Source organism: Xenopus laevis, chromosome 4S (assembly GCF_017654675.1).
Source record: "Xenopus laevis strain J_2021 chromosome 4S, Xenopus_laevis_v10.1, whole genome shotgun sequence".
Taxonomy (NCBI): Eukaryota; Metazoa; Chordata; class Amphibia; order Anura; family Pipidae; genus Xenopus; species Xenopus laevis.
Genome location: NC_054378.1, coordinates 51085456 through 51111877, shown reverse-complemented (window position 1 = coordinate 51111877; position 26422 = coordinate 51085456). Strand labels below are relative to the sequence as shown.

Sequence of the window (26422 nt, the reverse complement as noted above, 5' to 3'; positions counted from 1 at the left end):
AGGGCAACAGTACATGATATTTTCATTACTTTAAAACAATTTCATTTTGTTGTGTTACTGTTCCTTTAACAGTAGCGTGCACACGGCCAAATCACAGTTGCTGAATGACAGTTGACCATAGAGCTGTCTCAGTGAATGGTTCACTTTCACAGCGTCTCCCCAGTGAGAAGCGATTTTTCTATATTTTAGTCATTTTCAGGATATATCAACAGCTATGGTTAGATCCAAAAATTCTCCAGAATCCCGTGGGCTCACGAGGAAGAGAACCATCAAGGAGAAGACAGAAGGGGCACCTAAAAAGACCAAGCTTATGGGTAACAACATGGAGGAGAAAAGCTTGCGTCAAGTAGAGCAAGAGGTGCTGAAGAGAGAGAGAGAGCGAGAGCCAGCAGAAGGTAAGAAGTACCAGATTGGTCATAAACGTAATTCTCAAATGTTATCTGTAATATGACTATGAGGATTTTCATTCATAGTTATCTGTAACTCATCCTTCCAAGAAAGTTTCCCTGCACCCTGCTAGTTTGTCAGTTGGGCTCAACTTACAGTTGGGGGAGATCTATGGAGAATGCCCATTTGCTTTCCTAGTTACATCTGGAAACCCAACTGAAGGGATATTAGGCTATAATTTGAAGGACATTTACTGCTCTACTACTTAGAGGTTGGTTATCTGTCATTGATGTTAAAAAATCACCAAAATCCCATTTGCAAGTATGTTTAAACAGTCCACTATACGTTAGAAAAAGGAAACAAAGGTCTGATTATTTTTGTGGACAACAACACTGGTGACATTGCTATCTATGCTAAAAGTGCAGCCTCAAAAATATATCTATGGCAGTTAAACCTTTCTCACTGATCCACTCCAGCTTGTATCATTTACTAACCATATTTTCTGCATGTATGTATTTATAATTTGTTCATGTAAATAAAAAGCACAGCAAACAAGTGTCCGCCCCAAAACTCACTCTAATTGACCCTTAGAATGGACTTCCATAAGTAGCAACAGAGGTTATGTAAAAAAAAAGGTGCTAATAAAAAAGAAAGTCTAGTTATCTAAGACAACCAATCAGCAAATGGCATTTATTGGTCACCTGTTTAAAAGCAGACATCTTATTGGATACTATAGGTTACTTTGTGTATTTAATTATGTATATGGGTTTATAGGGTAAAGCTGTTGATATGAAGCATAAAACTAGTGTTGTACAGGCAATATCTTTATTGAATAACTAAAATGATAAACACAGCAAGCTTTCAGAATATTTCAATTCCTTTTTCAAAGCTGATTGCAAAGATGCTATGTTGGCTCCTACTGGTGTATTATATTGTGTGGTGAATGGTCCTTTTTCTGAGGCATTCTCCATCTTCTCCAATGTAAATGCCTTCACCAATAGGGTTTATTGCATAAAGCACATTTATTGCATAAAGCACATTTATTGCATAAAGCACATTGGTGGATGAGCAAGTGTAGTGGTCGTACCTCTGGTGTGCCAGGAATTGGCACATTATCTGAGAAGACGATGTGTGGGCATGTTTTGCATCTCTTCCTTCCACATGGGAGGGTTCCATTGCTCCTGGGTCTTTTTATAATAAGTCTCCTCAAGTTTGGAGGTTGTCTAAAAGTATGTAGGGTATTGGTATTGTCTTTGATATAAATCCAGAAAGGGCCGTGTAGGCTCATTTAAAGGGTGGTTCACCTTTAAGTTAACATTTAGTATGTTATAGAATGGCAAATTCTAAGCAACTTTCCAATTGGTCTTCATTTTTTATAGTTTTTTTAATTATTTAAGTTTTTCTTCTGACTCTGTCCAGCTTTCAAATGGGGGTCACTGACCCCTTCTAAAAACAAATGCTGTGTAAAGCTACACATTTTTTTGTTAATGGTACTTTTTATTGCTCATTTTTCTATTCAGACCTCTCCTATAAATACTCCAGTCCCTTATTCGAATCAGTGCATGTTTGCTAGGGTAATTTGTACCCTAGCAACCAGTTTGCTGAAACTGCTAACTGGAGAGCTGCTGAATAAAAAGCGAAATAACCCAACAACCATAATTAATAAAAAATGAGGACCAATTGCAAATTGTCTCAGAATATCACTCTCTACTTCATATTAAGTAAAGAGTGAACAACCCCTTTAAGGTTGGGTGAAAAGTATTTACTTGTTATTGGAACTGGATGAGCTTTTTCTCAGTGTCTGCCCAAATGATAAAATGTCATCAATGGTGCAGAGGTATGTTAGTGGTTTGGTGGTACTGTACAAATAGATAGGAAATCCAGTTCTAGTTTAGCCCTAAAAACTGCAGCATACTGGGGTGCAAACCGCATTCCAATCTGGTCCCATCTGCTGTAGGTACAATTTTTGGCCAAATGAGAAATAGTTATGTGTTAAAGGAGAAATAAAGCTTAAATAAAGAAATAGCTAGAAATGTACATTATGATTTGGATTTATGTACTAGCCCAAGGCAACCACAGTCCTTTAGCAGTAAAGATCTGTGTCTCCAAAGATGCCCCAGTAGCTTCCCATCTTCTTTTCTGCTGATTCACTGCACATGCTCTGTGCTGCTGTCACTTACTGAGCTTAGAGACCCACTCACAATATACAGTACACATAGAATAGAAATATCACAATATAAGGCTGATTAGTACTTAATACAGATAATTTACTACATGGCAGCACAAAAACCAGTGCAACTAGCATCAGAATTTAATAATCAGCCCTGTAGCATCAGCTTATATTTCAGTGAAACTCAATGAACTCTGGCAAGTAATGGTGGTGACATGGGGCATCACTAAGAATGCAGAAGGGACCATAGCCCTAAGACAACTTGTGAACCTTGTGAATGTTAGAAACATGGAATATATATATATACAAACAGGCCTGCACATCTTTTCATCTTATAAACCATGTGCCAATCAGATTTGGGGTTTCTGCAACTTTCCAATACATTTAAAGCAATGCACTGATGCTCAGAGGCTCATAAATAAAAAAATATCTTCTCGCATTAATTCAACACCACAGAAAGGTGTCTTCCAGGGTATGTTAACATTTTGAATGATTAATATTCTTTCCTCCCAGCAGGAAGAAGTGGAGCGAGTAGGCCTTGTGTTGAAGCTCAGATGCCTAAAAATCCTAAAAACATCACCAACTACAAGTTTCACAAGGAGCTGGGAAAAGGAAGCTTCGGAAAGGTGAGTGTTTGGCTTCCCAGGTACCGGTATATTTAGGTGTGTTTAGAAAATGCAAATTTGAAGCAACTCATGCAGAAGCTACTGATAAACATGTAAAAAATGTGCCAATTTTAGAGAAAGCAACAGGGAGCTATTGTATGTTACAGAAAACAATTCTGCCTATTTTGTGATGTTTTCCCTTAAAAATAAAATACAAAGCCATCAGAACAACTACAGACAATTTGTGTCTGTTCATATCTCCAGACATTTTGGAAATAAAAAGAGGGGAAAAAAACCACGCCCATTTTGTGGCCGCCCCCCCTAATTACCATGTTCATTTTACAAAATTTGGCAGGTTATGAAAGTTTGAACATATTTCTTATTACTGTTTTGCTAATGAAGGTGAATTGCCCTTTAAGCTGTGAGTGTAACTTCTTCCAAGAGACCTGTTATCTTATATTGTTACAATTACTCATTTGCTTATCTCAAAATTGTTGCAAAAGTATCTGCAGCTGTGGCTGTTCTGGGCTGTCTGACAAAAGCCAATTAAGTTAGAAACTTTGTTTCTTTTTCTGCCTGTTCAGTGCAGAGAAAATCGGGACTTTCCAGTACAAACGCGGGACTGCGGGTTGGGCTGTCAAAAGAGGGACTGTCCCTCTAAAAACGGGACAGTTGGGAGGTATGTCTGTTTAAGCCTGTAGCATAATTAACTCTATAACATCAAATTCAGAAACTTGGAGCTAAAGGAGAGGTACACTTTAATTCAAATAATGGCTTTTTTTTTTGTATAATTGTATAATAAAAGAGAATGTAAATTCCAGTGCATTACACACGTTATCCTCCATCTCAAGTCTGCTAATCACAAAACATTGAAAGTATGGTGAGAATCAGAGGCCCACCATACAACACAATTTTTCAGTGGTAGGGCAAGAGTTTGCAAGACAGACACTGCTTTAATAGTAATTATTAATAAAGTTACATTAATTAAAATGTGCAATTAATGTGTAGTTGTATGAGAATCATTTTGTAAGTGTATACTTAAAAAAACCCGCATATTGTTTATTTTGTCATTCTCAGGTTATGCTGGCGTCGCTTAACAACTGCAGAGATCAAGTGGCAATCAAAGTGATTCGGAAGACTACGAGTGTAGAGGACATCCTGACGGAGGCGCGCACTCTCAGAATCACTGGAGCTTGTCCCTTTCTCTGCCATGGATATGGAGCTTTCCAAACGCAGGTACAGCACAGAGCCAATAGTACCATGCAGTTTATGTTACTGTTTGCCTTATTTAAAAGCTGCTACTGACTTTACTTAAGACACCATATTATACTTCTTTTCTTAAAAGGAAATTGGGCACCCCAATGATTCTAGTCTCTCACCCCTTAGCCAGAGCTGCTGCTTCTCTGCTTCAAAAACTCAACTGTGGGTAGTGTCTGCTCCTGTTCTCCAAAAACTCAGCCCAGGGTAGTATCTGTTTAGTACTAGATCACTTTTAGGGGTTTATGTAATTAAAGGCATTAAGTTTGCCCAGGGGCAGTAACCTATAAAAAAACAATCAGCAGGTAGAATTCCCTGGTCACCTGTTTAAAAGCAAGCATCTTATTGGTTGCTACTGGACAAACTTTGTGCCATATATTACATATGGGAGTTAGTCTGATGTAGTGTGATATTCTGAGACAATTTGCAATTGGTTTTTATTTATTTATTTATGATTTGTGTTATTTAGCTTTTTATTCAGCAGATCTCCAATTTGCCATTTCAACACTCTGGTTGCTAGGCATAAAGTTACCCTAGCAACCATTTAGAATAAGAGCTATTTAGAATAAGAGACTGGAATATGAATAAGAGAGGGCCTGAATAGAAAGATGAGTAATTAAAGGTAGCAATAACAATACATTTTTAGCCTTGCAGAGCGTTTGTTTTTTAGACGGGGTCAGTGACCTCCTTTGGAAGGGAAATCAGAAGAAAAAGGCAAATAATTAAAAAACTATAAAAAATTGAAAAGTTGCTTAGAATTGGCCCTTCTATAACATACTAAAAGTTAACTTAAAGGTAACCCATAACATACCCATATCTGCCTGCAGCAGGATTAACCTCTCCTTGTTCCATACCAACCCTCAGCAGTGCAGGAGATCTTTGGGCAATACATTTTGGGAGTTGCTTAGGCGAATCATTCCTCATGTGCCGAGAGAAGGAGCAGAAGGCACAACTTCAAGACTAAGTAAAAGAAAAAGGGAGGAAAAAAGTTAGTCTTTTTTAGTCCTGTTAACTCCTGCCGGTCCTGCTTCAGTCTCTACAATGTAAAATTCCTTCATAAAGGAAAACGGATCAGCGCCTCTGACAACGGAGAGAACAAAACACAAAAGCAAAAAGCACAATATAGTGTAGTATTTTCAAAATAATCCAATTAGACCCCATGGGGCAGATTTATCAAAGGTCGAATTTCGAAGTGAAATATACTTCGAAATTCGCCCATCGAAGTCAAAGTTTTTTTTTAACAGAATTTGACCGTTTTGTTGTCGAAGTAAAATCGTTCGATCAAATGATTAAATCGTTCTAACTGATCGATTCAAACGATTTCTATGATCGATCGAGCAATTTTACTTCGACTACAAAAAACCTAGAAGAATGCATTAGAAGGTCCCCGTAGTCTAATATAGCACTTCGGCAGGTTTAATATGGCGAAGTATTGAAGTCGACGTTTTTTTAAAGAGACAGTACTTCGATTATCGAATGGTTGAATATTCAAACTATTTTTACTTCGAAGTAATTCGAAGTCGTACTATCCTATTCGATGGTCGAAGTATCCAAAAAATTACTTCGAATTTTGAATTTTTTTACTTCAAAAATTCCCTCGATTTCACTTCAACCCTTTATAAATCTGCCCCTATGTGTTAAAGCAGGGAAGTAGGGATATATTCTTTTATTTCCCCTTTACATATTGTTCTCCGTTGCCAGAGGCGCTGATCTGTTTTTATTTGTGAAACAACTTCAAGACTAGACAGAAAAAAATCCACTGCATTTTTGGAATTGTTTTGCTCTATGATGTTTAAATGTGATCCCTGTATTTGGTTCTGCTTTAAAATTGAATACAGTTGTGCTCTAGTAGTCTTGTTTTAACAGCTCCCATGTTTCGCTCTCTTCTCATTTAACCAGATGCATGCGTTTCTTATAATGGAGTTCATGAGTGGAGGGACCCTGGAACAGCTTATAAATAAGAGAGGTTGCCTGAACAGGGACATCATACAGTAAGTGACATCCCAAGATCTATATGGAGTTGCATGTTATTCCCAATCTTCCCTACCTGTTAGAGTATTTTTGCCACCCCAGGTTTTTTTATGTTTCATGTGAAAGGGAGATTTGAATGGGTGCAGTTTCTTGTGGGGTTTCTCCCTCCTTCAGAGCGAGAAAGAGGTGGTATGTCCCATCCCTCAAACTTTATATATCCGTATCAGCATCTTTGAATAGAGAGATTTGGGACACTTGGGCATTTAGGGACCACTAACCCCTGTGCTGATATTAGTTAGACACAGTATTGGGCACTGTTCAGGTGTTATGCTCCAACTCTTGGTGCATTTTACACGTAACTCACTTAATCTTATGTTGTTGGCACCACAGTGTTGTACCAAGGGAATGTCAGAGGGGGAAAAAAAAGCAAATTTGTTTATAGCAATGGCCTAGGCTGTTGCACAAGAAGCAATTAGCATTTCATAACTCTAATCTCCTCCTCAGCAATTTTTTAATAGAATCCAATATTGCGCGCACTTTCACGGATCAGCAGACAGTGATGGTTTTAAAATGGCTTTATTTCCCCAACAGATTACCTAACGCATTTCATGTGTCATTACACGTACTCATAGGCATAGACACTCATAGTGCCTGTGATCACGTGTGATGACACACGAAACGCGTAAGGTAATCTGTTGGGGAAATAAAGCCATTTTAAAACCACCACTGTCTGCAGATCCGTGAAATTGCGTGCAATATTGGATTCTATTGTCGTGTCTACCAAATCTGCGGGTTCAGGGCGATGTACCTGGGCCAGGGACTTCAAGCGGTGAGTGACCTGCAAATATTGAATGCCTGTGATCATAAATGGAATAAGCGAGAGGTCCAGGGCATTTGCACTTGGGCCCACCCAGGTGGCAACAATTAGCCCGATTAAATTAACTTCACAGAAGGGGGGAATAGAGTTTGCAACCAATTTTTTGTTGTATAGTTTATGTACTTTTCTTTTGAATACCTTATGTTTATTATATATACATATATATATATGCTCTAAATGAGTTACCCCCAGCACTCTCAAGCAGTGTCCATGCATCAGTCCTATCCAAGTGAAAAAATAAAATGTGTTATCTTTGGGGGGAGAAAGACCATACCTGATTTTCTCTTTATTTGGCATGATCTATAGCATGACCAAAGATGACCTTTATATGTGGGTGCTCCAGCGTTACCAAGGATTATATATATATATAGATATATATATATAAAATCACAAAAAGGGGATCAGCAATTAAAACTTAAACAGAATTTATTTAGTAAAATAGCAGCAGACTGACGTTTCGGCAGACTTCTCAGCCTTGACTGAGGAGTCAGCCGAAACGTCAGTCTGCTGCTATTTTACTAAATAAATTCTGTTTAATTTTTAAGACCTGACTAGTGCTGATCCCCTTGTATGGAGATGTTTGTTGATCGTGCACCCAGGCAACTTATTGCATCTTATCGAGAGTGCCGGCTCCACATGGCTTTATATATATATATATATTTTTTGAATTTTATATATATGTTAACTACTATTTGCTTATATATTGGATTAGAATCCAAGATTATATTATTAAAAAGATGCTTACATTATTCTTCTTTTTTTTTTTTTCCATAGATTCTATTCTGCAGAGATGATCATCGGTCTACAGTATCTGCATTCATGTGGTATTGTGCACCGGTAAGTACAAGTTTTCAGTCTTGGCCCTAATTCCTCACTACTTTTCCACTATTACATTCATCATTATTAATTACTACTACCCATAGCTGAATACAGTTGCCAGGCCTATGTCATGACTTTTGTTTCTTTATTCCAGAGATCTTAAACCACCAAACATCTTACTGAGCGCCGAGGGGCATATCAAGATCAGTGATTTCGGCCTAGCTGTAGAAGGGATTTTCGGCAACAAGAAGATGTACGATCTAGTAGGGTCCTACCACTACATGGCTCCAGAGGTGAGAAACTTCTTTTATTTACTATCAGGAATTCATTTACATCTGTAAATTAGCTTTGTTCAATTATTTTGTTTAAAGAAACAGTAATCAAAAAATGAAAGTGTTTTTAGTAATGAATAAATAATGTAGTGTTGCCCCGCACTAATAAAACTGGGGCGTTTGCTTCAGACACTCTATTATAGTTTATATAAACAAGCTGCTGTGTAACCACGGGGGCGACCATTCAAGCACAAGACAAATAGTAGATAACAGATAAGCAATATAGAATCGCATTGTATACTATAGAGCTTATCTGTTATCATCTGTTTATTCTGTGCCTTTTCTCCTTTTTCAGCTTTGAATGGCTGCCCCCATGGCTACACAGCAGCTTGTTTATATAAACTTTAGTAGTGTTTCTGAAGCAAACCCACCAGTTTAACAAGTGCAGGGCAACACTACATTATTTATTCATTACTTAAATCACTTTCATTTGCAGGCCTACAGTGCATTATAATTTAATTAATTTAATACACTTCCACTTGTTGGTGTTACTGTTCCTTTAATGTATGTTAGGTTTGCTTAAATGTTCAAACTATGCAAATATGTAACCAGTATGTGCTGTATTAGAATGCGTTGATTGAGCTTACCGCTGTACACACACGCTCCAGACCTTCAGCAAAGGGAGCAGATACCAGGAAACATCGAAAGAGGCTGGCACAAGCCTGGACCCATAAAGTAGTAAAGCCAGAGTCAGATTGTAAGAGGTTCTCCATAATTAAGAACCAATGCCTGACACGTTTCGTGTCTACCAGGGACACTTAGTCATGGGCTGTGTCCCCGGTAGACACGAAACGCGTCAGGCATTGGTTCTTAATTATGGAGAATAAAATTTAAGCCTTTTAACCTTTAATAATCTGACTCTGGCTTTACTACTTTGTGGGTCCAGGCTTGTGCCAGCCTCTTTTGTTTAAATGTTGTTTATCCTTGTCCGACACAAGGAAGGGATCTCCTGCCCAATGTAGCATCTCTGTTCCTAAGGCTTCTGTGAGAATGATGTACAAACTTATTCCAGGAATGCTTCCCTAAGAAATGTAATTATCTAACAAAAGATCTTTTTTATTCTCTAGATTCATCTGATGAGTGGATATGGCGCAGGAGTGGATTGGTGGGCATTTGCCATTATTCTGTGCCAAATGGCCGCCAGAAGATCTCCATTCCACGAAGGCTTGACACTGCTCAACATCATCGAATCAGTCACCTTGAAGCAGCCTTCCATTCCAGAGGATATCAGCCCTGATCTGAAAAGTCTGATGCAGGAGGTGTGTAGGAGCATGTGCCGGGAAATAACAGACCCTTAAAAAAAGGACAGAATCTAAGATATAAAAATGAATGGGCCAATGAGATGGTTATCTTTGCATTCCTACAGATTTTCATTTCAACTTTAATACAGGAAATCTTGGAAATGATACAAAACTGAGGTGGGATGGGATAGTTACGTGCAGAAATCCCAGATAAATGATAGAAATATTAACTTGAAGGAAATATTACGGAGTGATCATTTCTTAATGAGGACCCTGGGGGTGAGGAGCATAATATGAGCTGTGTATTCAGTATGGGAACAGCCTGCATGTCGCTAGTTATGTTACACAACAGCAGAGAAATTGCAGACACCCTCATCATACATATGTACTCACTGCTGACATAATTCCTACTATTTGCTGTGGAAAAACTTAGAATAAACCCTCCTGGTAATTGTGTAGCCACTTATCCATTTGAACATCTGTTAATGAGTTTTTTTCCATTTAGCTCTTTGAGAAGAATCCAGACAAGCGCCTGGGCACATCGGGGGATATAAGGAAACACCCGTTTTATAGATCGGTTGACTGGGCAGCATTGGAGAACAGGAAGATTCCACCTCCTTTCAAGCCACAATCTGTAAGTCCATCACTGCAGCAGCTCTATCTGGAGGAAACATCATTTTCTGCACACCAAGTATCAGGTTTATTCTGGTGGGATACGACCTGGGCATAGTAGGCATTTTACTTTAATGGAGAATTCAACCGTTTTCAAAAAAAACAAAAAAAACTACCAATTGAGTCTCAATGTATTCTTTCACCTTTTGCCCACTTCACCTATTGTATTTCCCCAGGTCCCTTTATTACAAGTTCAGTAAGTGTATTGTGCTCATGATGTGGCTTCCTTCCATTATAGAGACATTTTCATTTGCCTTCTCCTGAAGTAACCAATCATTGCTATTTTCTGTAATTCAGCAGGTCCTTTCTCCTTCAGTGCTGTGGCTGGAGGTATATTCTTGAAACGCCAAACCCCCATCCCCTTAGCCAGACTATGACAAATGTGGTTGGTGCTTGGCTGGTTCTGTTCTGGGCAAGGCAGGGTAAGAGTTAAGAAAGCCTCTTTTTTTAAGACACTGTACAGTACATGCAAATATACCCGCACACTCCTAGCTCAGTGCACCTGGGGCTGCCACTATATTGGTTTTTAGTCCGAACCCTACAAATAGTAAATAGTATGAGAGAGAGCAAACAAATGTGTATATTCCTTCTTGCAGATTCCGACTGTGGATGTCAGTGCAGTCTGTGAAGAGCCCCTGTCATTCATAGAAGAGCCAGGCTGCATCAACCCATCAGGTGGTATAAAAATGATTCAGGGTCTGTCATTCCTGAGTCCCAGTTGGGAAAGATCTGCGGGTCCCTTTTGCCTCCACCCTCTGCGCTCTCCACCTAGGGCCCCCGCCATCGGCCCTCCTATACTCAGACCTCTGCCATCAGCCTTCCCCACTTCTGCCCCCCCACCTCTGGCCCCCATCTTTCCCCCCCCATCATTCCCCCCCACCTCTGGCCCTCGCCATTTCCCCCCCCACCTCTGGCCCCCATCATTGCCTCCCCACTTCTGGCCCCCGCCATTCCCCCCACCACCTCTGGCCCCTGCCATTCCCCCCCGCCTCTGGCCCCCGCCATTTCCCCCCCCACCTCTGGCCCCCGTCATTCCCCCCCACCTCACCCCCGCCATTTCCCCCGCCCACCTCTGGCCCCCGCCATTGCCCCCCCACCTCTGGCCCCCGCCATTCCCCCCCCTCAGGCCCCCGCCTTTCCCCCCCTCGAGCCCCCGTCATTGCCCCCCACCTCACCCCCGCCATTTCCCCCGCCCACCTCTGGCCCCCGCCATTCCCCCCACCACCTCTGGCCCCTGCCATTCCCCCCACCTCTGGCCCCCGTCATTGCTCCCCCCACTTCGGGCTCCCATCACCCCCCACCACCTCTGGCCCCCGCCATTTCCCCCACCACCTCTGGCCCCCACCATTTCCCCCCCACTTCTGGCCTTCGCCATTTCCCCCCACCTCTGGCCCCTGCCATTTCCCCCCCACCTCTGGCCCCCGCCATTTACACCCACACCTCTGGCCCCCGCCATTTCCCCCCCCACCTCTGGCCCCCCCGCCATTTCCCCCCCACACCTCTGGCCCCGTCATTGCCCCGCCCACCTCTGGCCCCCGTCATTTCCCTCCCACCTCTGGCCCCCGTCATTGCCCCCCCCACCTCTGGCCCCCATCTTCGGCCCTCCCACCTTGGGTCACCTGCCATCGACCCTGAACTAAGGCTCTCTATCTCTGGGCCCCTGGCTTTTCCATCTCTAATTGTGGGTGGCACTTAGTATTGAGCTGGGGGCAGAGCTGACTGTGATGTCAGGTGACTAACAGGGCGCAGGATGAAACTTGTGGCGCGTGATGATTCCATGGGATGAATTCATCTCTACTGCTGATGCCACAAGCTTTAATGTCCCTGGCACCTCGAAGGCTCACCTTTCAGTTCACTTACTATGGGCTATCTGCATTATTTCTATCATACATTCTTTCTTATGCTTTTCAGCTGGTGTTTGATCTTAGGAAAATGTGGAGGTAAATATCTTCTTCATAAACGTGGTGCAGCCTTTGTATAGTTGCACATAAATAGTCACTGTGTTTTGTTACTTGTTTTTGAGATTTTGCTAAGAAATCTGTGAACCTATTTCTTTCCTTCAACGCCCAACCACGGACTTCTTTGAGGAATTGTGTCCAGAATTCAGCATATGGTAAAGCAAAGACGGTGCCTCTACATACCAAAAGGTAATGTTTGATTTGAGAGAACCTTTCATCTTGCTCCCGAGTCTGTTTTAGAAAAAAAGAATTGAAATGTACTGATTAATATTCTCTGTGTTTTACTCCCGGACTGCACTGAATCAACTCCACGTGGAGACCTGGGTCTCATGTTCCAGTTAGAAGAAGTAGGAAGCCATCGATCAAGACTAAGAAGCTGCTTGCACAGTGAATCCCACGCAAAACCCGTAGAACTGACTCTCCTAATACCACAGACAGAGATGGAAAATGGCTTCTCTGCTCTATTTTGCTCTTCTTTTTTTGCTGTAAAAACTTTGAAAAATGAATAAAAAAGGAATATATGAAAAAGTATATGAGTGACAGTTTCTTGGGGGGATAATAGTTACATGTTAGTTATATTGTAATAACCCACAGGCTTGTTTATTCATTTCACTGTGCTGTAATATTCTATATTCTGGGGGAGGGTCTCATGCACAAGAACAGTTGGTTCTCAATACATACTACTTTTGGATTTGGAAACATCCGGGCTTCCGGTAATTACAGTAAATAATATTTCTATGTAAAGAAACTTAAAATACATAGAAAGTTCTCAAAATGTTATTTATATTTCACACAAAATGCTCCAGTAAAATTACAATATTCAGTGTATAAAATAGGGATGCACCGAACCCAGCATTCAGTTCGGGATTCGGCCAGGATTCTGCCTATATTAGCAGGACTCGGATTTGGCCGAATCCTTCTGTCTGGCTGAACTGAATCGGAATCCTAATTTGCATATTAAAATTAGGGGCGGGGAGGGAAATTGTGTGACTTTTGTCACAAAACAAGGAAGTAAACAATGTTTTCCCCTTTCCACCATTAATTTCCATATGCAAATTAGGGTTCGGATTCGGTTCGGTATGCGGCTGAATCTTTCACAAAGGATTTGGGGGTTCGGCCGAATCCAAAATAGTGGATTCGGTGCATCCCTAATATAAAATAATAGATAATTTCCCTGGTTTTATACTTACCAATTACTTCAAGCAGAAGAGCTGAGTGGGTGTGGCGGGATGTCTGACACTGTGCTGTTTGGGATGGGAGTGGACATGCTGAGCAGTGGTGTAACTACCGGGGGAGCAGGGGGTGCAGTTGGGCCAGGGCCCCCCAGCAGCTCGCGCGCCACGGATTCCGGGCGTACGGAGGGGGCCCAGCTTCGCGTCCTGCGCCAGGGCCCGTTCCCCCTGTAGTTACGTTGCTGATGCTTAGGATCAGTGCTAGGGTAGCACCGGGCCAGATTTCTTCTTTTTTTTTGTTGCTTTTTCCCCCAAAAAATTAATAAAACACTCAGGGAAACAGGTGGCAGCAGAAATGGTGCAGAGTACATCCCAACATAGAAGATGCAACCCATACATAGTGAAATCGGGTTGAAAAAAAGACCAAAGTCCATCAAGTTCAACCCCTCCAAATGAAACCCCATAATCATCTTCCCCAGCCTTGGTTCTATGGGCAGTTTAACCAAAATTCTTCCTAGTGGAGATAACTCATAACTGGAGTCCAGTGCATCCAGTTCTCGTAGAGCAGTGATCCCCAACCAGTAGCTCGCGAGACACATGTTGCTCACCAACACGTTGGATGTTGCTCCCAGTGGTCTCAAAGCAGGTGCTTATTTTTGAATTCCTGGCTTAGAGGCAACTTTTGGTTACATAAAAACCAGGTGTACTGCCAAACAGAGACTCCTGTACCAGACCATATAAGGGCTACCAAACAGCCAATCACAGCTCTTATATGACATCCCCATGGACTTTTTTCATGTTTTTGTTGCTCTCCAACTCTCTTTTACATTTAAATGTGGCTCACAAGTAAAAAAGGTTGGGGACCCCTGTCGTAGAATATGCTCAGTTGTTATTACTGTACCCAAGGGGGAGGCCCTATAGCAGTGATCCCCAACCTGAGGCTCATGAACAACATGTTGCTCACTAACCCCAGGACTGGCAATCTGTGAGGCGCGTGTAGGCGCTGAACGCAGGTTGAGACGCAACATGCTGCATTTTTCCTGTGTTCGGCGCCTACACGCGCCTGTGTGAGTACAGCCCCATTGGAAAAAACTGTAATGTGTCTATTCCTGCGCTCCCCTGCGGCTGAACGCAGAAGAACGGAACGCAGGGGAACGCAGCTACAACCGCTCGTGAGTAAGATCCCTAAATTAGTCTTTCCAAATACTCTGTAAGGCTACAAATGTATTGTTATTGCTACTTTTTATTACTCGTCTTTCTATTCAGGCCTCACCTATTCATATTCCAGTCTCTCATTCAAATCAATGCATGGTTGCTAGAGTAATTCCGACCCTAGCAACCAGATTGAAACTGTAAACTGGAGAGCTGCTGAATAAAAAGCTAAATAACTCAAAAATCACAAATAATAAAAACCAATCACAAACTGCCTTAGAATATCACTCTCTCTACATCATACTAACAGTTAACTCAAAGGTGAACAACCTCTTTAAAGAGTCGGCAACCCCCCCCCCCCCCGAGCTGCTTTATAAGGTGAAAGACATGTGCCTCTTCTACCTCTACCCCTACTTCCAGCTCTGATTACCAGTCTCCTGTATCATAAATCTGATCTTCAGAAATATAAAGTGATCCCCTTTTCCCCTGGTTTGAAACCATGGCTTCTGTATAATCTGCACTCACTTAGAAAGATATATTACACTCATTTTGCATTTGATTATGTAAACATGACCTTATTTCCGTAAGAGGCATCAATGTAAAATGCAATTCATTTTATTGATATTTTCACTTCTAATAAATCAAAGATACTAGTGGCTTCTTTTTGGCACTTTCAATGTCAGAGCCAAGAAAAGCAATCTAGCAGCAAAATGGTAAAGAAAGTACAGTAGACTCCGAATGTTAACAGCCATGTCTGGGAACAACAACAAAAGAAAAATAATTGTTTCAAGTAATAAAACAGCAGTCATTTTGCTCTCAAAATTCTTGGCCATTAGGATAAATATTTCATGTTACTTTGCTGAATCCTGTAACCCAGTGTATCACTTACCCATTATTATTGCATTGTATGCATTTGTATAGCACTGCTGAGAGCATCAAATCATGGCACTTTAAGGTCACAAAACAGTCCCCTCTGTTATTGCCCTATAGGAAATTGTTACTCCTCTTACAATAATCACTGTTCTGCAGTTTCAATTAAAGCCCCAATTAGCTGTTTGTAGTAACACAATTGTACCTCCTTTTTGGAGCAACTGGCAGAGCAGAAGATAAGCTGAGCTTTAAATAGGTGGTTCACCTTTAAGTGAAATTTTGTATGTTGTGGAACATCTTATCCCTAGCAATTTTGCAATTGGTCTTCATTAATTATTTTTTATAGTATCTTCTGGCTTTCTCCAGCTTTCAAATGGGTCACTGACCCCCAGCAGTCAAAAATGATTGCTCTGCAAAACTACAATTTTATTGTTATTCTTACTTACTTTTTAGTTTACTTCCCAATCAGACCCTTCCTTCCTATCCCAGTCTCATTCAATACACTGCCTGGTTGCTATGTTAAATAAGACCCTAGCAACCATATAGCTGCTGAAACACCAAACTGGAAAGCTGCTGAAATTTACCTTTACTGACCAAGCTTAGGCTGCCTGTACTAAACTGCCAGTTCTGACACAACTGTGGTTTAGGGGCACTTTTGACAAAAGAATGGATATGCTGTTTCCTTTGTTTCCCCATTATTCTGTTTTTCATCCCTGCCCTCAGTTGGCAATAGGTGGTTTCTCAGCCTGTTGTGCTTGTACAAATGACTTTAATATCTGTTGATTTCAGAAAATAAACCAGTGTCCTGTAATTGTTCACACTGACATTTCAATACAAAATATAGGGGTTCATTTTAGGGACACGCCGAATCCAGAATTGGGTTCGGGATTCGGCCTTTTTCAGCAGGATTCGAATTCAGCTGAATCCTTCTGCCTGGCCAAACCGAATCTGAATCCTAATAGGGAGGGAAATTGCGTGACTTTTTGTCACACAAAAAGGAAGTAAAAAATGTTTTCCCCTTCCCACCCCTTTCTCAAAGGATTCGGGGGTTCGGCCGAATCCAAAACAGTGGATTCGGTGCATCCCTAGTTCATTTAATATATAGCAGCACTGAGAATTAGCAATATCATTGCTGTATTTCTCCTTCCCTGTCAAACATGGGCTGAAAGGAACTTAAAAAAAAAAGTGTTTTAAATGAATGACAATATAATGTATTGTTGACCTACACTGGTAAAACTGTTGTGTTTGCTACAGAAACTCTACTATAGTTTATATACACAAGCTTCTTTGTAGCCATGGGGGCAGCCATTCAAGCACAGGATAAACAGTAAATAACAGATAAGTTCTGAAGAATCCCATTGTATATAACAGAGCTTTTCTGTTACCTGCTATTCTGTGCCTTTTCTCTTTCTTCAGCTTTGAATGGCTGTCCCCACACATCAGCTTTTTTATATAAACTATAGTAGAGTTTCTGTAGCAAACACACCAGTGCAGCGCAATCTGTACATTATATTTTCATAACTTTTTGGTGTTACTGGATCTGGGCTATTATTTCCTGCATTGCAACAAATCACTGCCTTTCCTAAAAACCTTTCCCATTTTTCAACTGTCAATACTGATAGGGTTCAAACGGAAAGAATTGTTCCACAAAGGAAATTTTGAGACACGCTGGAGGATAATATTTTGGGCCTTTGTCACTAACGAATAAAGAAGTAGCAAGGTTATATGCTGGGAGGTTACCATTATAATCAGTAACCCAAGGAAATGAAAATGCCTTAGTGGCTTTAATACAAACAGTTAATTTATTTTATTTTATTATGTATAAGGGAAATATGCACCTTGTTTCAACTTAAACTATTCTGCTCTTTAATGATCTTGTCCAATTCAGCAGTAGGCTGATATATTTCCATGGATCTCACAAGTACTTGTTCCATTCTATGCATTGTTTCTCTCTCTCTCTCTTCTTGCTCCTCTTACTTTTCTTTGCCACAAGGATATCAATCAGCCAAAGATGTAGGGGAGTAAATAAAAATGAGGACAAGCACTGCATACATCAATACTGACAGATTTAAAGATGACAGTGAGAGATGTAGAGGGGCAAGTGATAGGCATGGGATTCAGTAATAATTAGGCAAAACTGCCGAGGCTGAATGATTGTGTCTGAGACAGGGTTATCATTTCTTCTCACCCAAGGATTTACCACCTTGAGGGCACACACTCAGATTCAGGGAGATTAGTTGCCTGGCGACAAATCTCCTTTTCTTTGGGGTGACTAATCACCCCGAACTGCCTCCCGCCGGCTAGAATGTAAATCGCCGGCGGGATAGCATTCTGAACGTTTCGTTTTCTGAAGTCGCCCGATGTTTCCTCGTGAAGGTGACAGTAGCTCTAGGTTTCCACAATGGCGTGCAATATGCACATTACTCTTTCTCCTAACGAACTGTGCGCAGATTTTATTTTAATGATGAACACCGGGAATGAAGATATCCCGAAAAGATTTCCAGGGTAATGCTGCAATTACACTTTTGGGTAAAAAGCACTGTGTCCCCTAAATAGCTGCACTTCTGCCGTCTAAATGAGCCTGTACTGTGTAAGCTTCATTTGACTATGTTTATCTTCAGGAATTTTTCATTTAAAAACTTTTTTTGAGCCTTTATGTTTTTTTTAACCAGGCCAAGCATAATAGACAGCAACTTTATATCTTTTTACAGTGTTAAAAGATTGGCATAATACTTTGAACTGTGTGAACGTGTGTTGAACTATTTGTCAGTGTATATTGATGCCAATTCTACCCCATCAAATTGTAGAGCCATGTGACTAATGTCTGTAAAAGTTCAAAGAAAGGCATAAATAGGACTGCAATAAACACTTGTGAATGAAACCAGATTTTAAAACGGTCACCTTTAGGCCTATGGCACGAGGGTGTTTTCACTGTTTGCTGCCCTCTAGTGGAGATCAGCAGTGGTCAAAATGGCCGTTTGGCACTTCTGCTAATGTTACTTAAAGTACCGTGTAATGAGCAGAACAAAACAGAATAAAAAATGCACAACATAGTATTGGTGACAGGGGTGTTGTGACCACTGCCTTTTACTGGTGGATGCCAGTTGCAAATGTCTCCCAAAGGCGTTACAGAGAAGAGCCTCAATGTAAACTCAATGTACAAAACAGAGTTCCCTGAAGTGAGTTTTGTTTTATTTTATCCCTGGGATGAAAGGCAAAGAGGCCAAATCTAAAACTTGCCATGCCAAAAGCAACATTCAGTGTCTGCAGACATTCAAAGGTTCTTCTTCTTTCCTGTCTGCCTGTTCACAGGTATTTAAGCTTTCTTCTAAGATTTGCAAATCCAAAACGCATAAGGAAACTGAGTGTTCTTTTTGCCATTCCAATATAAAGGATCAAAACCTACTCAACTTCTTGCCTCTTTTGACACCCATTATAGCTCCTCTTACAAACACACTTTTTATTTGTTCTTCGGGCTACTTGGAGAAATAGTTTTATCGCGCGGGACGGTAAAAGTGGCTTCGAAAAATAGGAACAAATCAGTTGGCCCACAGTGCACAGGATCATTAGGAAGCCATACCCTTATATTTATACATTTTATATATTATTACATATGGTATGTTAGCCTTGATATATATATATACAATTATAGGGATAATTTGTTTAAAACCAACAACTGAAATTCCATTTAACCTTGTTTTGCTGCCACGGGGCTACGCATAGCATTGGCCCTACTGGCAATTAAAGGGTTAAATATTACTGTGTGGAAAGTGCATGCATTGATTTTCGAGGTACCAAGGTTGGAATATTCTTTTCTTGATCACAAACAGTGACTTGACCTAAGTCCAGTTATGCAGATTCATTGAGTTCCTGACTCACTCACTGCACTCCATGCCCACACCCATTAGGTTGTCCAGGATTGCATATTTTGGAGCATTTCTTCAAAGGCTTCTAGCGATGGAGCTTCTGATTGCTGGAATCTGTCCCTCATCCGACTGTACAGGCTAAAAGATTTCAGCTCCAACCATATAAACCCGAAACGATCCTCATCAAATAATATGAATAGACCTGGGGTCCGTTCAGGACTGCTGAATCCATGTCCAGCAATGAGGCCAAAAACCATAAAAGCTTATGAAAGGTAAAAAATAAAATCAGAACAGAGATTATCATTAGAACAGAGTAATTCTTATTTATCCAAATAATCCAAATTTGTAAAGATTATTTACTTTTTACTTTTTATAATAATAATAATAATAAAAATAATAATAAAACAGTACCTTGTATTTGTTCCAAACTAAGATATAATTAATCCTTATCAGAAACAAAACCAGCTTATTGGATTTATTTAATGTTTACATGATTTTCTAGTAGACTCAGCGCCGGATTCGCTGGGCGGGCGCCCCTAGGCTGTGCACTCTGCGCGGTCCTAGCGCCTGCCCACACTACCACATGCTTGCGCAAAAGCGCCAGTGTGCGAGCGCCGGAGCACTGGGGAGCACAGGCTCCCCACAGAGCGGCTGGGCGGCATGCCGCCCCCAAAAATGTGCCGCCCTAGGCCTGGGCCTATGTGGCCTCGCCACAAATCCGGGCCTGAGTAGACTTAAGGTATGAAGAACCAAATTACAGAATGATCTGTTGTCCGGAAAACCCCAGGTCCAAAGCATTCTGGATAACAGGTCCCTTACCTCTACTCTTTTTGCACCTTGGAAAATATTTCTGAACAAAATTAAAGGCAAATCACTGTGCATATTATTTAATAGCGAAAGTCTTAAAAAAATAAGCTATATCATTAAAAGAATAAGAATATACAATATGTGTTTTGGTTACACAAATTTTTGTTTACCATGGCAATTGTCTGAAATATTACATTAAAATATATGTAAACCTTCTAAGAGCCTTCAAATGGTAAAATATTGTATGTTGGTTTAGCTTACTGTGTGCACAGGTGAACCAATATAAATGGTCAATGTTACTGTTCAAATGATGACAATGCATTACATTTGTGGAACAGTGTGTATCAGACTTGTCTGATGTTTACACAAAAGAGAGAATATTTTTTGGTGGTGTGCCACTTCCTTGATATTTACATATAAATATATATGTATGTACATAAATATCTCCACACAGGTTTGTATAGTGTACTTATTTTTATATAGTGTATTCTGTAATCAGTTGGTCACAGATGACTTGAAGCTGTTCATCAATTGAAGAACTTTAAATATATGAGCATGCGTCGTAGCTATTTATAAAGTATGAATGAACAGAAGCTGGCAGGAATTATTTCTTGGCTGGTGTTCTGCTAAGTGTCTGATGCCAAGCACAATCTTAGAGCATTTCTCTATCTTGTGTTGTATATAAACAATGGATAAAGCTGGGCCAGGAACTAAATCCACAATTGTGTGGTACAAAATAAACCATGTACTGTAATACTATACTGAAATCATAAACCGGTTACTTACCACATCTTACAGCTACGAGGGTATTCCTCATTCCTAGCCATCACCCCAGCAGGGAGTACAAAGGACTGTTCATTTGGGGGTTTTTGTTCTCCACCATCACCATCATCAGCTCCATTTGCATCTTCATTTGGGGGCCTAAGGAGAGGGGCAGGTTGTTGAGCAGGTTCTGCTTTGTCAGGGCCTGCCCCTCTTCCATCATCTTCTTCATTGTCTGTTTGTCTCTGCTCTCTGTAGATCTGTGCCTCGACATCCAGAATAAGACGGGACATCTCATCGAAATTCCGTAGGTGCTCCACATCAGGAAGCTGCACTGGCCGTGTCAGATCAATCTCTACTGTCTGTTGACCTGCTGGAACATTGGGATCTCCCTAGCGGTACATAAAAATACAATATTCAAATAAATTGTACATCCAAAGTAGCCATTCCTCAAAACATTATTTCTAATGTGTCATGTCAACTGAAGGAAATATTACTTTTGTAACTGCACTAGTCACTGCCCTGTGACAGTTAGGGGCAAGTCAGGTTAGTAAATTGGTAAAGGCCAATGTCAAGCACAGTTTGCCATGTTTTTGCCCACAAAATTGTTTTTCCCCACAATTCCATCATTGCATCTGAGCGCTAAATTGCAGTTTACACAGTGGCACCTGATGTGCTAAAAGGAACACAATTGCAAGTGTGTATGTTGATAAGTAAGATGCTATTGTGTACCTTTGTCGTAGTGGAGACTGTATTATTTCCTGTGCTCCAATTGCACAAGTTTGATGCATATACCGATGTAACATGCACAGGGTAAAGTAACACCAAAAATGAAGGTGTTTTATAGTAATTAGAATACAATGTAATGTTGCATTGCACTGGTACAACTGGTGTGTTTGCTGCAGAAACACTACTATAGTTCATATAAATAAGCTTCTGTTTAGACAGGGTGCAGCCATTTGAAGGAGAGAAGGCTCAGGTTACACAGCAGATAGCCGATAAACTCTGTAGAATATAATGAAGTTTATCTGTTACCCGCTATTTAACCTGTGCCATTTAGCGCTAATTCAGTTAGTGCCATTGCTACACAGCAGTGTTTATAAACACACAATAGTAGCGTTTCTGAAGTAAACAGACCAGTTGTACCAGTGCAGGGCAACAGAACATTATATTTTAATTACATTATATCACTTTAATTTTTTGGTTTTACTGTCCCTTTAAAGGTAGTGTCCAGTGTTCCCATCAGTGGTGTAACTAGAAGTTACTGGGCCCCACAGCAAATACATTTTTAAGCCCCCAACATATCCAGAAGTTGCCCTGTTTTACCAATAAATGTTAAAATGGCTCTTTATTTAGGTCTCATGGGGGCCCCCTATAACTCCTGGGCCCCCTTTACCTAATGCCCCCCCCCGCGGCAGCCGCTGGGTCTGCTTCCTCTGTAGTTAAGCCCCTGGTTCCCATATGTCAGTAGTCGTTTTTACACATGATTCAGAAGATTGTTACCACTGTGCTTAAGGTGTATTTGAGAGTAATTATTTATATTTGACATAATGTCATTGGAGAGTGTTTGCCATAAAAGCCTTTCTTCTGCTTGTTTGTGTAATATTGTCATACTCGGGATCGGACTGGCCCACTGGGATACTGGGAGAAATCCCTGTGGCCCCTCTCCAAAAGTCCCTTTGTATTTGGGTGTGAACCTTCAAAGATAAAATATTTGAGGGTTTTGTTGCGCAGTGACAAACCCATTGACATGACAGTTATTTTAAGTTAGGGTGAAATCCAGCAGCATCGATTGGGTGTCATGCACATGAGTTCATGAATTCCTTATCAGGAATCTGAGGGGATGAGCACACTGTTAGAAGTAGCAGGAGTTCCATAAAAGGTGCTGTTGCAGGAGATTGTCTCTGATTGCTGGCCATGCTGTATGAAAAAAGTTACCCAGCTATTCTGTTGGTAAAAATAAATGTTGGCCCAGGGCCCCCCCATAAAGGTTTTTTTTGAAAAAAAACATTGGTGCATGGGCCCCCCTTACAAAAAGAGTTAAAAAGAAACATTCGGGCCCCAGAGAATATTTTTTTTAAAAAAACATTGATGGAAAGGGGCCTATAGAGTATTAAAATAATACATTGGTGGCCAGGGGATAAAAAAACACACACATTGGTGTTCAGTATAACTGAACTCGCGGCTTCAGGACTTCTAGTGCGGCTTCTTTCGTGACTTTGGGTCTTTTCACAGATACTGGACTTCCATTTTGGCTCCTTTCATGGCTTCGGGACTTCAAATTCGTCTCCTTTCTTCGGGACTTCAACTTTGGCTGTTCAGCTCTTCTGGACTACAAAAGACGCAGCAGGGCTTCGTCGCTGTCAAGGGGGGCCCGGCAATTTCCAAAAGTGCAGCACAGCCGGGCCCCCCTTAACAGCGACGAAGCCCTGCTGCGTCTTTTGTAGTCCAGAAGAGCTGAACACAGTAGGCCCAGGCCCGGTACAGTAGACCCAGGCCCGGTACAGTAGTACCCCCTGTGCCCCCCTGATGGCGGCCCTGTTCACCAATCTATCTGGAAAATGGGTAGCAGTGGCGAAACTAGATATTACTGGGCCAGTCTTCCAGGCCATGGAAGCAAATTATTTTTCAGGCCCCCAAAATATCTAGAGTATGACCTGTTTTACCAATATGTATTGAAATTGTATTTGAATTAGGGCCTTATGGGGCCCCTATTCCTTCTGGGGCCCCCTGCAGTCGCAGGGTCTGCTTCTTCTGTAGTTACACCCATGGTTCCCTTCCTCCCTTCCCCTGTCTAGAATCTTGTAGCCCTCCCCTCACTGTACATAGCAATATTTCCTTTCATTTGCTCTACATCTGCCGCGTTGTCCTTCATCTATGGCCAGTCTTTAATAATACAACAAATGGAACGTTGTCTATTTGATTCCATAGTATAAATGTGCCATATTCTGTAACTGATATATGTTCTACTTTCTTTTTCTGGTACATAACATGAACAATATGTCCTTGGCACAGCCTTCTCTAAGCATCTGAAATAGTCATAACTGGTTTTAGTCTTTACAGTAACAAGGTCGACTTGTTTATTCTGAAATATTTAGTTTCAAGGCTGGATTCCCATGGCCTGGAAAGACTTTTCAGATTAGACACTTATATTTTTGTAATATGTTATTGTAATTGGTGATAATTTGGGTGGCAAATTCTCCAGAAAACATCCATGTTATTTTAGCTATGCTTTTGGGCCATAGACGGACACCATAGTGATGGATTATAGACTGAAGGTGTGTGGCTATTTAAGTAGTGAAATATCTTGATCATAATGTTGGTTGGGAAGTGATTTGCTTATTCATATGGGCTTTGTGCAAAATATCAGCACAATTTGTCATGTTTTTTCCTACTCAATGTAATGTTCTTATCAAGTAGTATTCAAGCACAGAACTTGTGTGTGCCTGTGTCAGATTTGTTAGTACAGGCATCATTCTTGTCATTTGTTTGGAAAATAAACCACACATTGTGCTGGCATTGATGGGGTGGGCAAATGTGTTGGTTGGCTATAGTGCCATTTGCACATCATTAAACAGATGCATATAGGAGCATCTATAGGTGCATGATACAAAGGGATTCTGCCCGCTTAAGTAGGGTTGCCACCTCTTCTGGGAAAAAATACCAGCCCTCCTATATTTTGCTATTTCTGCCCTAATTATTTATATATAACATTGGTATTAAACACCATTTTTTAAAATACCAACCAGCTGGCAAGCAACCCTACGCTTAAGGCAGATATAAAGTGTTGTCCAAATAAAGGGCCCCTTGTGCCGGAGTGTTGTACTCTTTTCTGAAAACAGGCAGTTCCTTGTATAGCACAACTTTAGATGAGCACAGACAGGCAATATAGTGCTTTGCTGAATGGTATTTTGCCTGATGAATTCTCTGCCCATTATTGCACCTATTGCTGCACATTCCAATCTTAAACAATAGCTTAAATGTTAGACTAGAAATAGTTATGAATGCAGGAAGCATCATTATTGTATGTATAGAGGAGCAACATTGTGGGAAATAGTCTAAGGTAGGCCCAGGGGTCTTTTTGTTACCCAGTGCACTTTCGGGTCAGACAATTGCCATTTGAAATGGCAATATAAATACAGCTTCTAGTTACACATTTTGTAGCCGAGAATTTATCTGAGCAGAGGTTGCTTTGCCAGTAAAAAAAAACATACAAAGGTGATAATTACCCAGGCTATGCAGGGGGCATGCCCAGGATTTCCAAGGGGAATTTGATCATTGCATGTCACCAAAATGTTTATTCTTTTTGGACTTTTGCTTAAAATGGACAGACTTTATATGTTCTGCAAAATGTACTGCCACCGCCCTGAAAAGAGGAGTTAATATTGACGCTTCTGCTGTGCCAAAAATGAATGGTCAGATAGAGCAGTGGTTCATATAGAGCAGTGATACCAAGCAAGATTCTTCTGTGGAAGTCATTTAGAATCTTTTTTCTCATGCACTGGTTGTAGTAAACATAATAAAGTGTTATATTTCCAAATAAGTATATGATACTGCACACAAGGTATTCAGTTAGCGATTATTGTTGCTTTAGAAGGCGAAAAATTAAACGTTACACTTCAATATTAGAAAAACAATCACAAACAGAAATTAATTGCAAAAAAGTCTTTATTTCTGGCGAACTTTCTGCACATGGTGACTTTAACAAATACTTTTTTTCCCTACATATTACGCTACACAATAAATATTGCATGGTGAACTAAGCTCTGCACTATTTGTGAAGCTGCAAAAACATTTTGAATTAAAAAATATTTTCCTTTCAGAGCAAACCTTTGTCGGCTGTGCGAAAGCATGTGTATGTGATGTGTAAGTGCTTGTCAAAAATCTATACAAAAATTCTCAATTGCAGCACAGGAAACAATATGCATTCTCGTCATTTGTTGATGCGTCCTCGGTTGCGCACGGTTACGCACAATTACGCACGCGCGTCCTCGGTTGCGCACGGTTACGCACAATTACGCACGCGCGTCCTCGGTTGCGCACGGTTACGCACAATTACGCACGCGCGTCCTCGGTTGCGCACTGTTACGCACAATTACGCACGTGAGTCCTCGGTTGTGCACGGTTACGCACAATTACGCACGTGGGTCCTCGGTTGCGCACAGCTGTGGCGGGGACCGAAGTTGCTAACTGCCAGCTGGGTTGCCTGGGGCAAGTGACAGACCTGGCCCAGCACTGGGATTTCTGTCAGAAAAACTGCCGTTACTGTGCCATCTTTTTCTAAATCAAGTCAATAGTAGATGGCAGAGGGCAATAACAGACTGAAAAATAATCTGCTTCATAGAGAGCAGATCTTTTTGTAAATTGAACAGTTTATTTTTCCCAAAGTGCATTAAATGTTATATTTGGTCATTTTGATTATACCTCTGCCTGTTCTGCCTTGGGTTCTACTCTCTAGCATTCCTCAGAGCAATTATTGTTTTCAGCATGCATTAAATGATGTA

General features: G+C 40.9%; 1 protein-coding gene, 1 long non-coding RNA gene and 1 pseudogene across 6 annotated transcripts; 2 read left to right on the top strand and 1 right to left on the bottom strand.

Annotated features, from left to right (window-relative positions):
• The first annotated feature begins 64 nt into the window (after positions 1-64).
• On the top strand, positions 65-11259 carry LOC121393279 (protein kinase C delta type-like). Of its 5 annotated transcripts, XR_005960938.1 has the most exons (10): positions 65-395; positions 3071-3183; positions 4240-4398; positions 6319-6410; positions 8042-8104; positions 8241-8379; positions 9486-9677; positions 10165-10293; positions 10629-10753; positions 10928-11238. XR_005960938.1 is itself a non-coding variant. In XM_041561231.1 (9 exons), exons 1-9 carry the CDS (start codon positions 215-217, stop codon positions 10671-10673), a joined length of 1110 nt encoding a protein of 369 aa, XP_041417165.1. In that variant the 5' UTR covers positions 65-214; the 3' UTR covers positions 10674-11253. The 5 variants fall into 5 exon arrangements, 4 of the variants coding, with proteins under 4 accessions (XP_041417165.1, XP_041417164.1, XP_041417163.1 ...); XM_041561231.1 differs by having other exon boundaries at positions 10632-11253; XM_041561230.1 differs by having other exon boundaries at positions 10629-11245.
• Positions 11260-11763: 504 nt separating this feature from the next.
• Positions 11764-12820, top strand: LOC121393284. Its single transcript, XR_005960943.1, has 2 exons — positions 11764-12478; positions 12608-12820. It is a non-coding gene; the product is annotated as an uncharacterized LOC121393284 (long non-coding RNA).
• Positions 12821-18658: 5838 nt separating this feature from the next.
• Positions 18659-22837, bottom strand: LOC121403684 (annotated as a pseudogene).
• Between the last annotated feature and the right edge of the window lie 3585 nt (positions 22838-26422).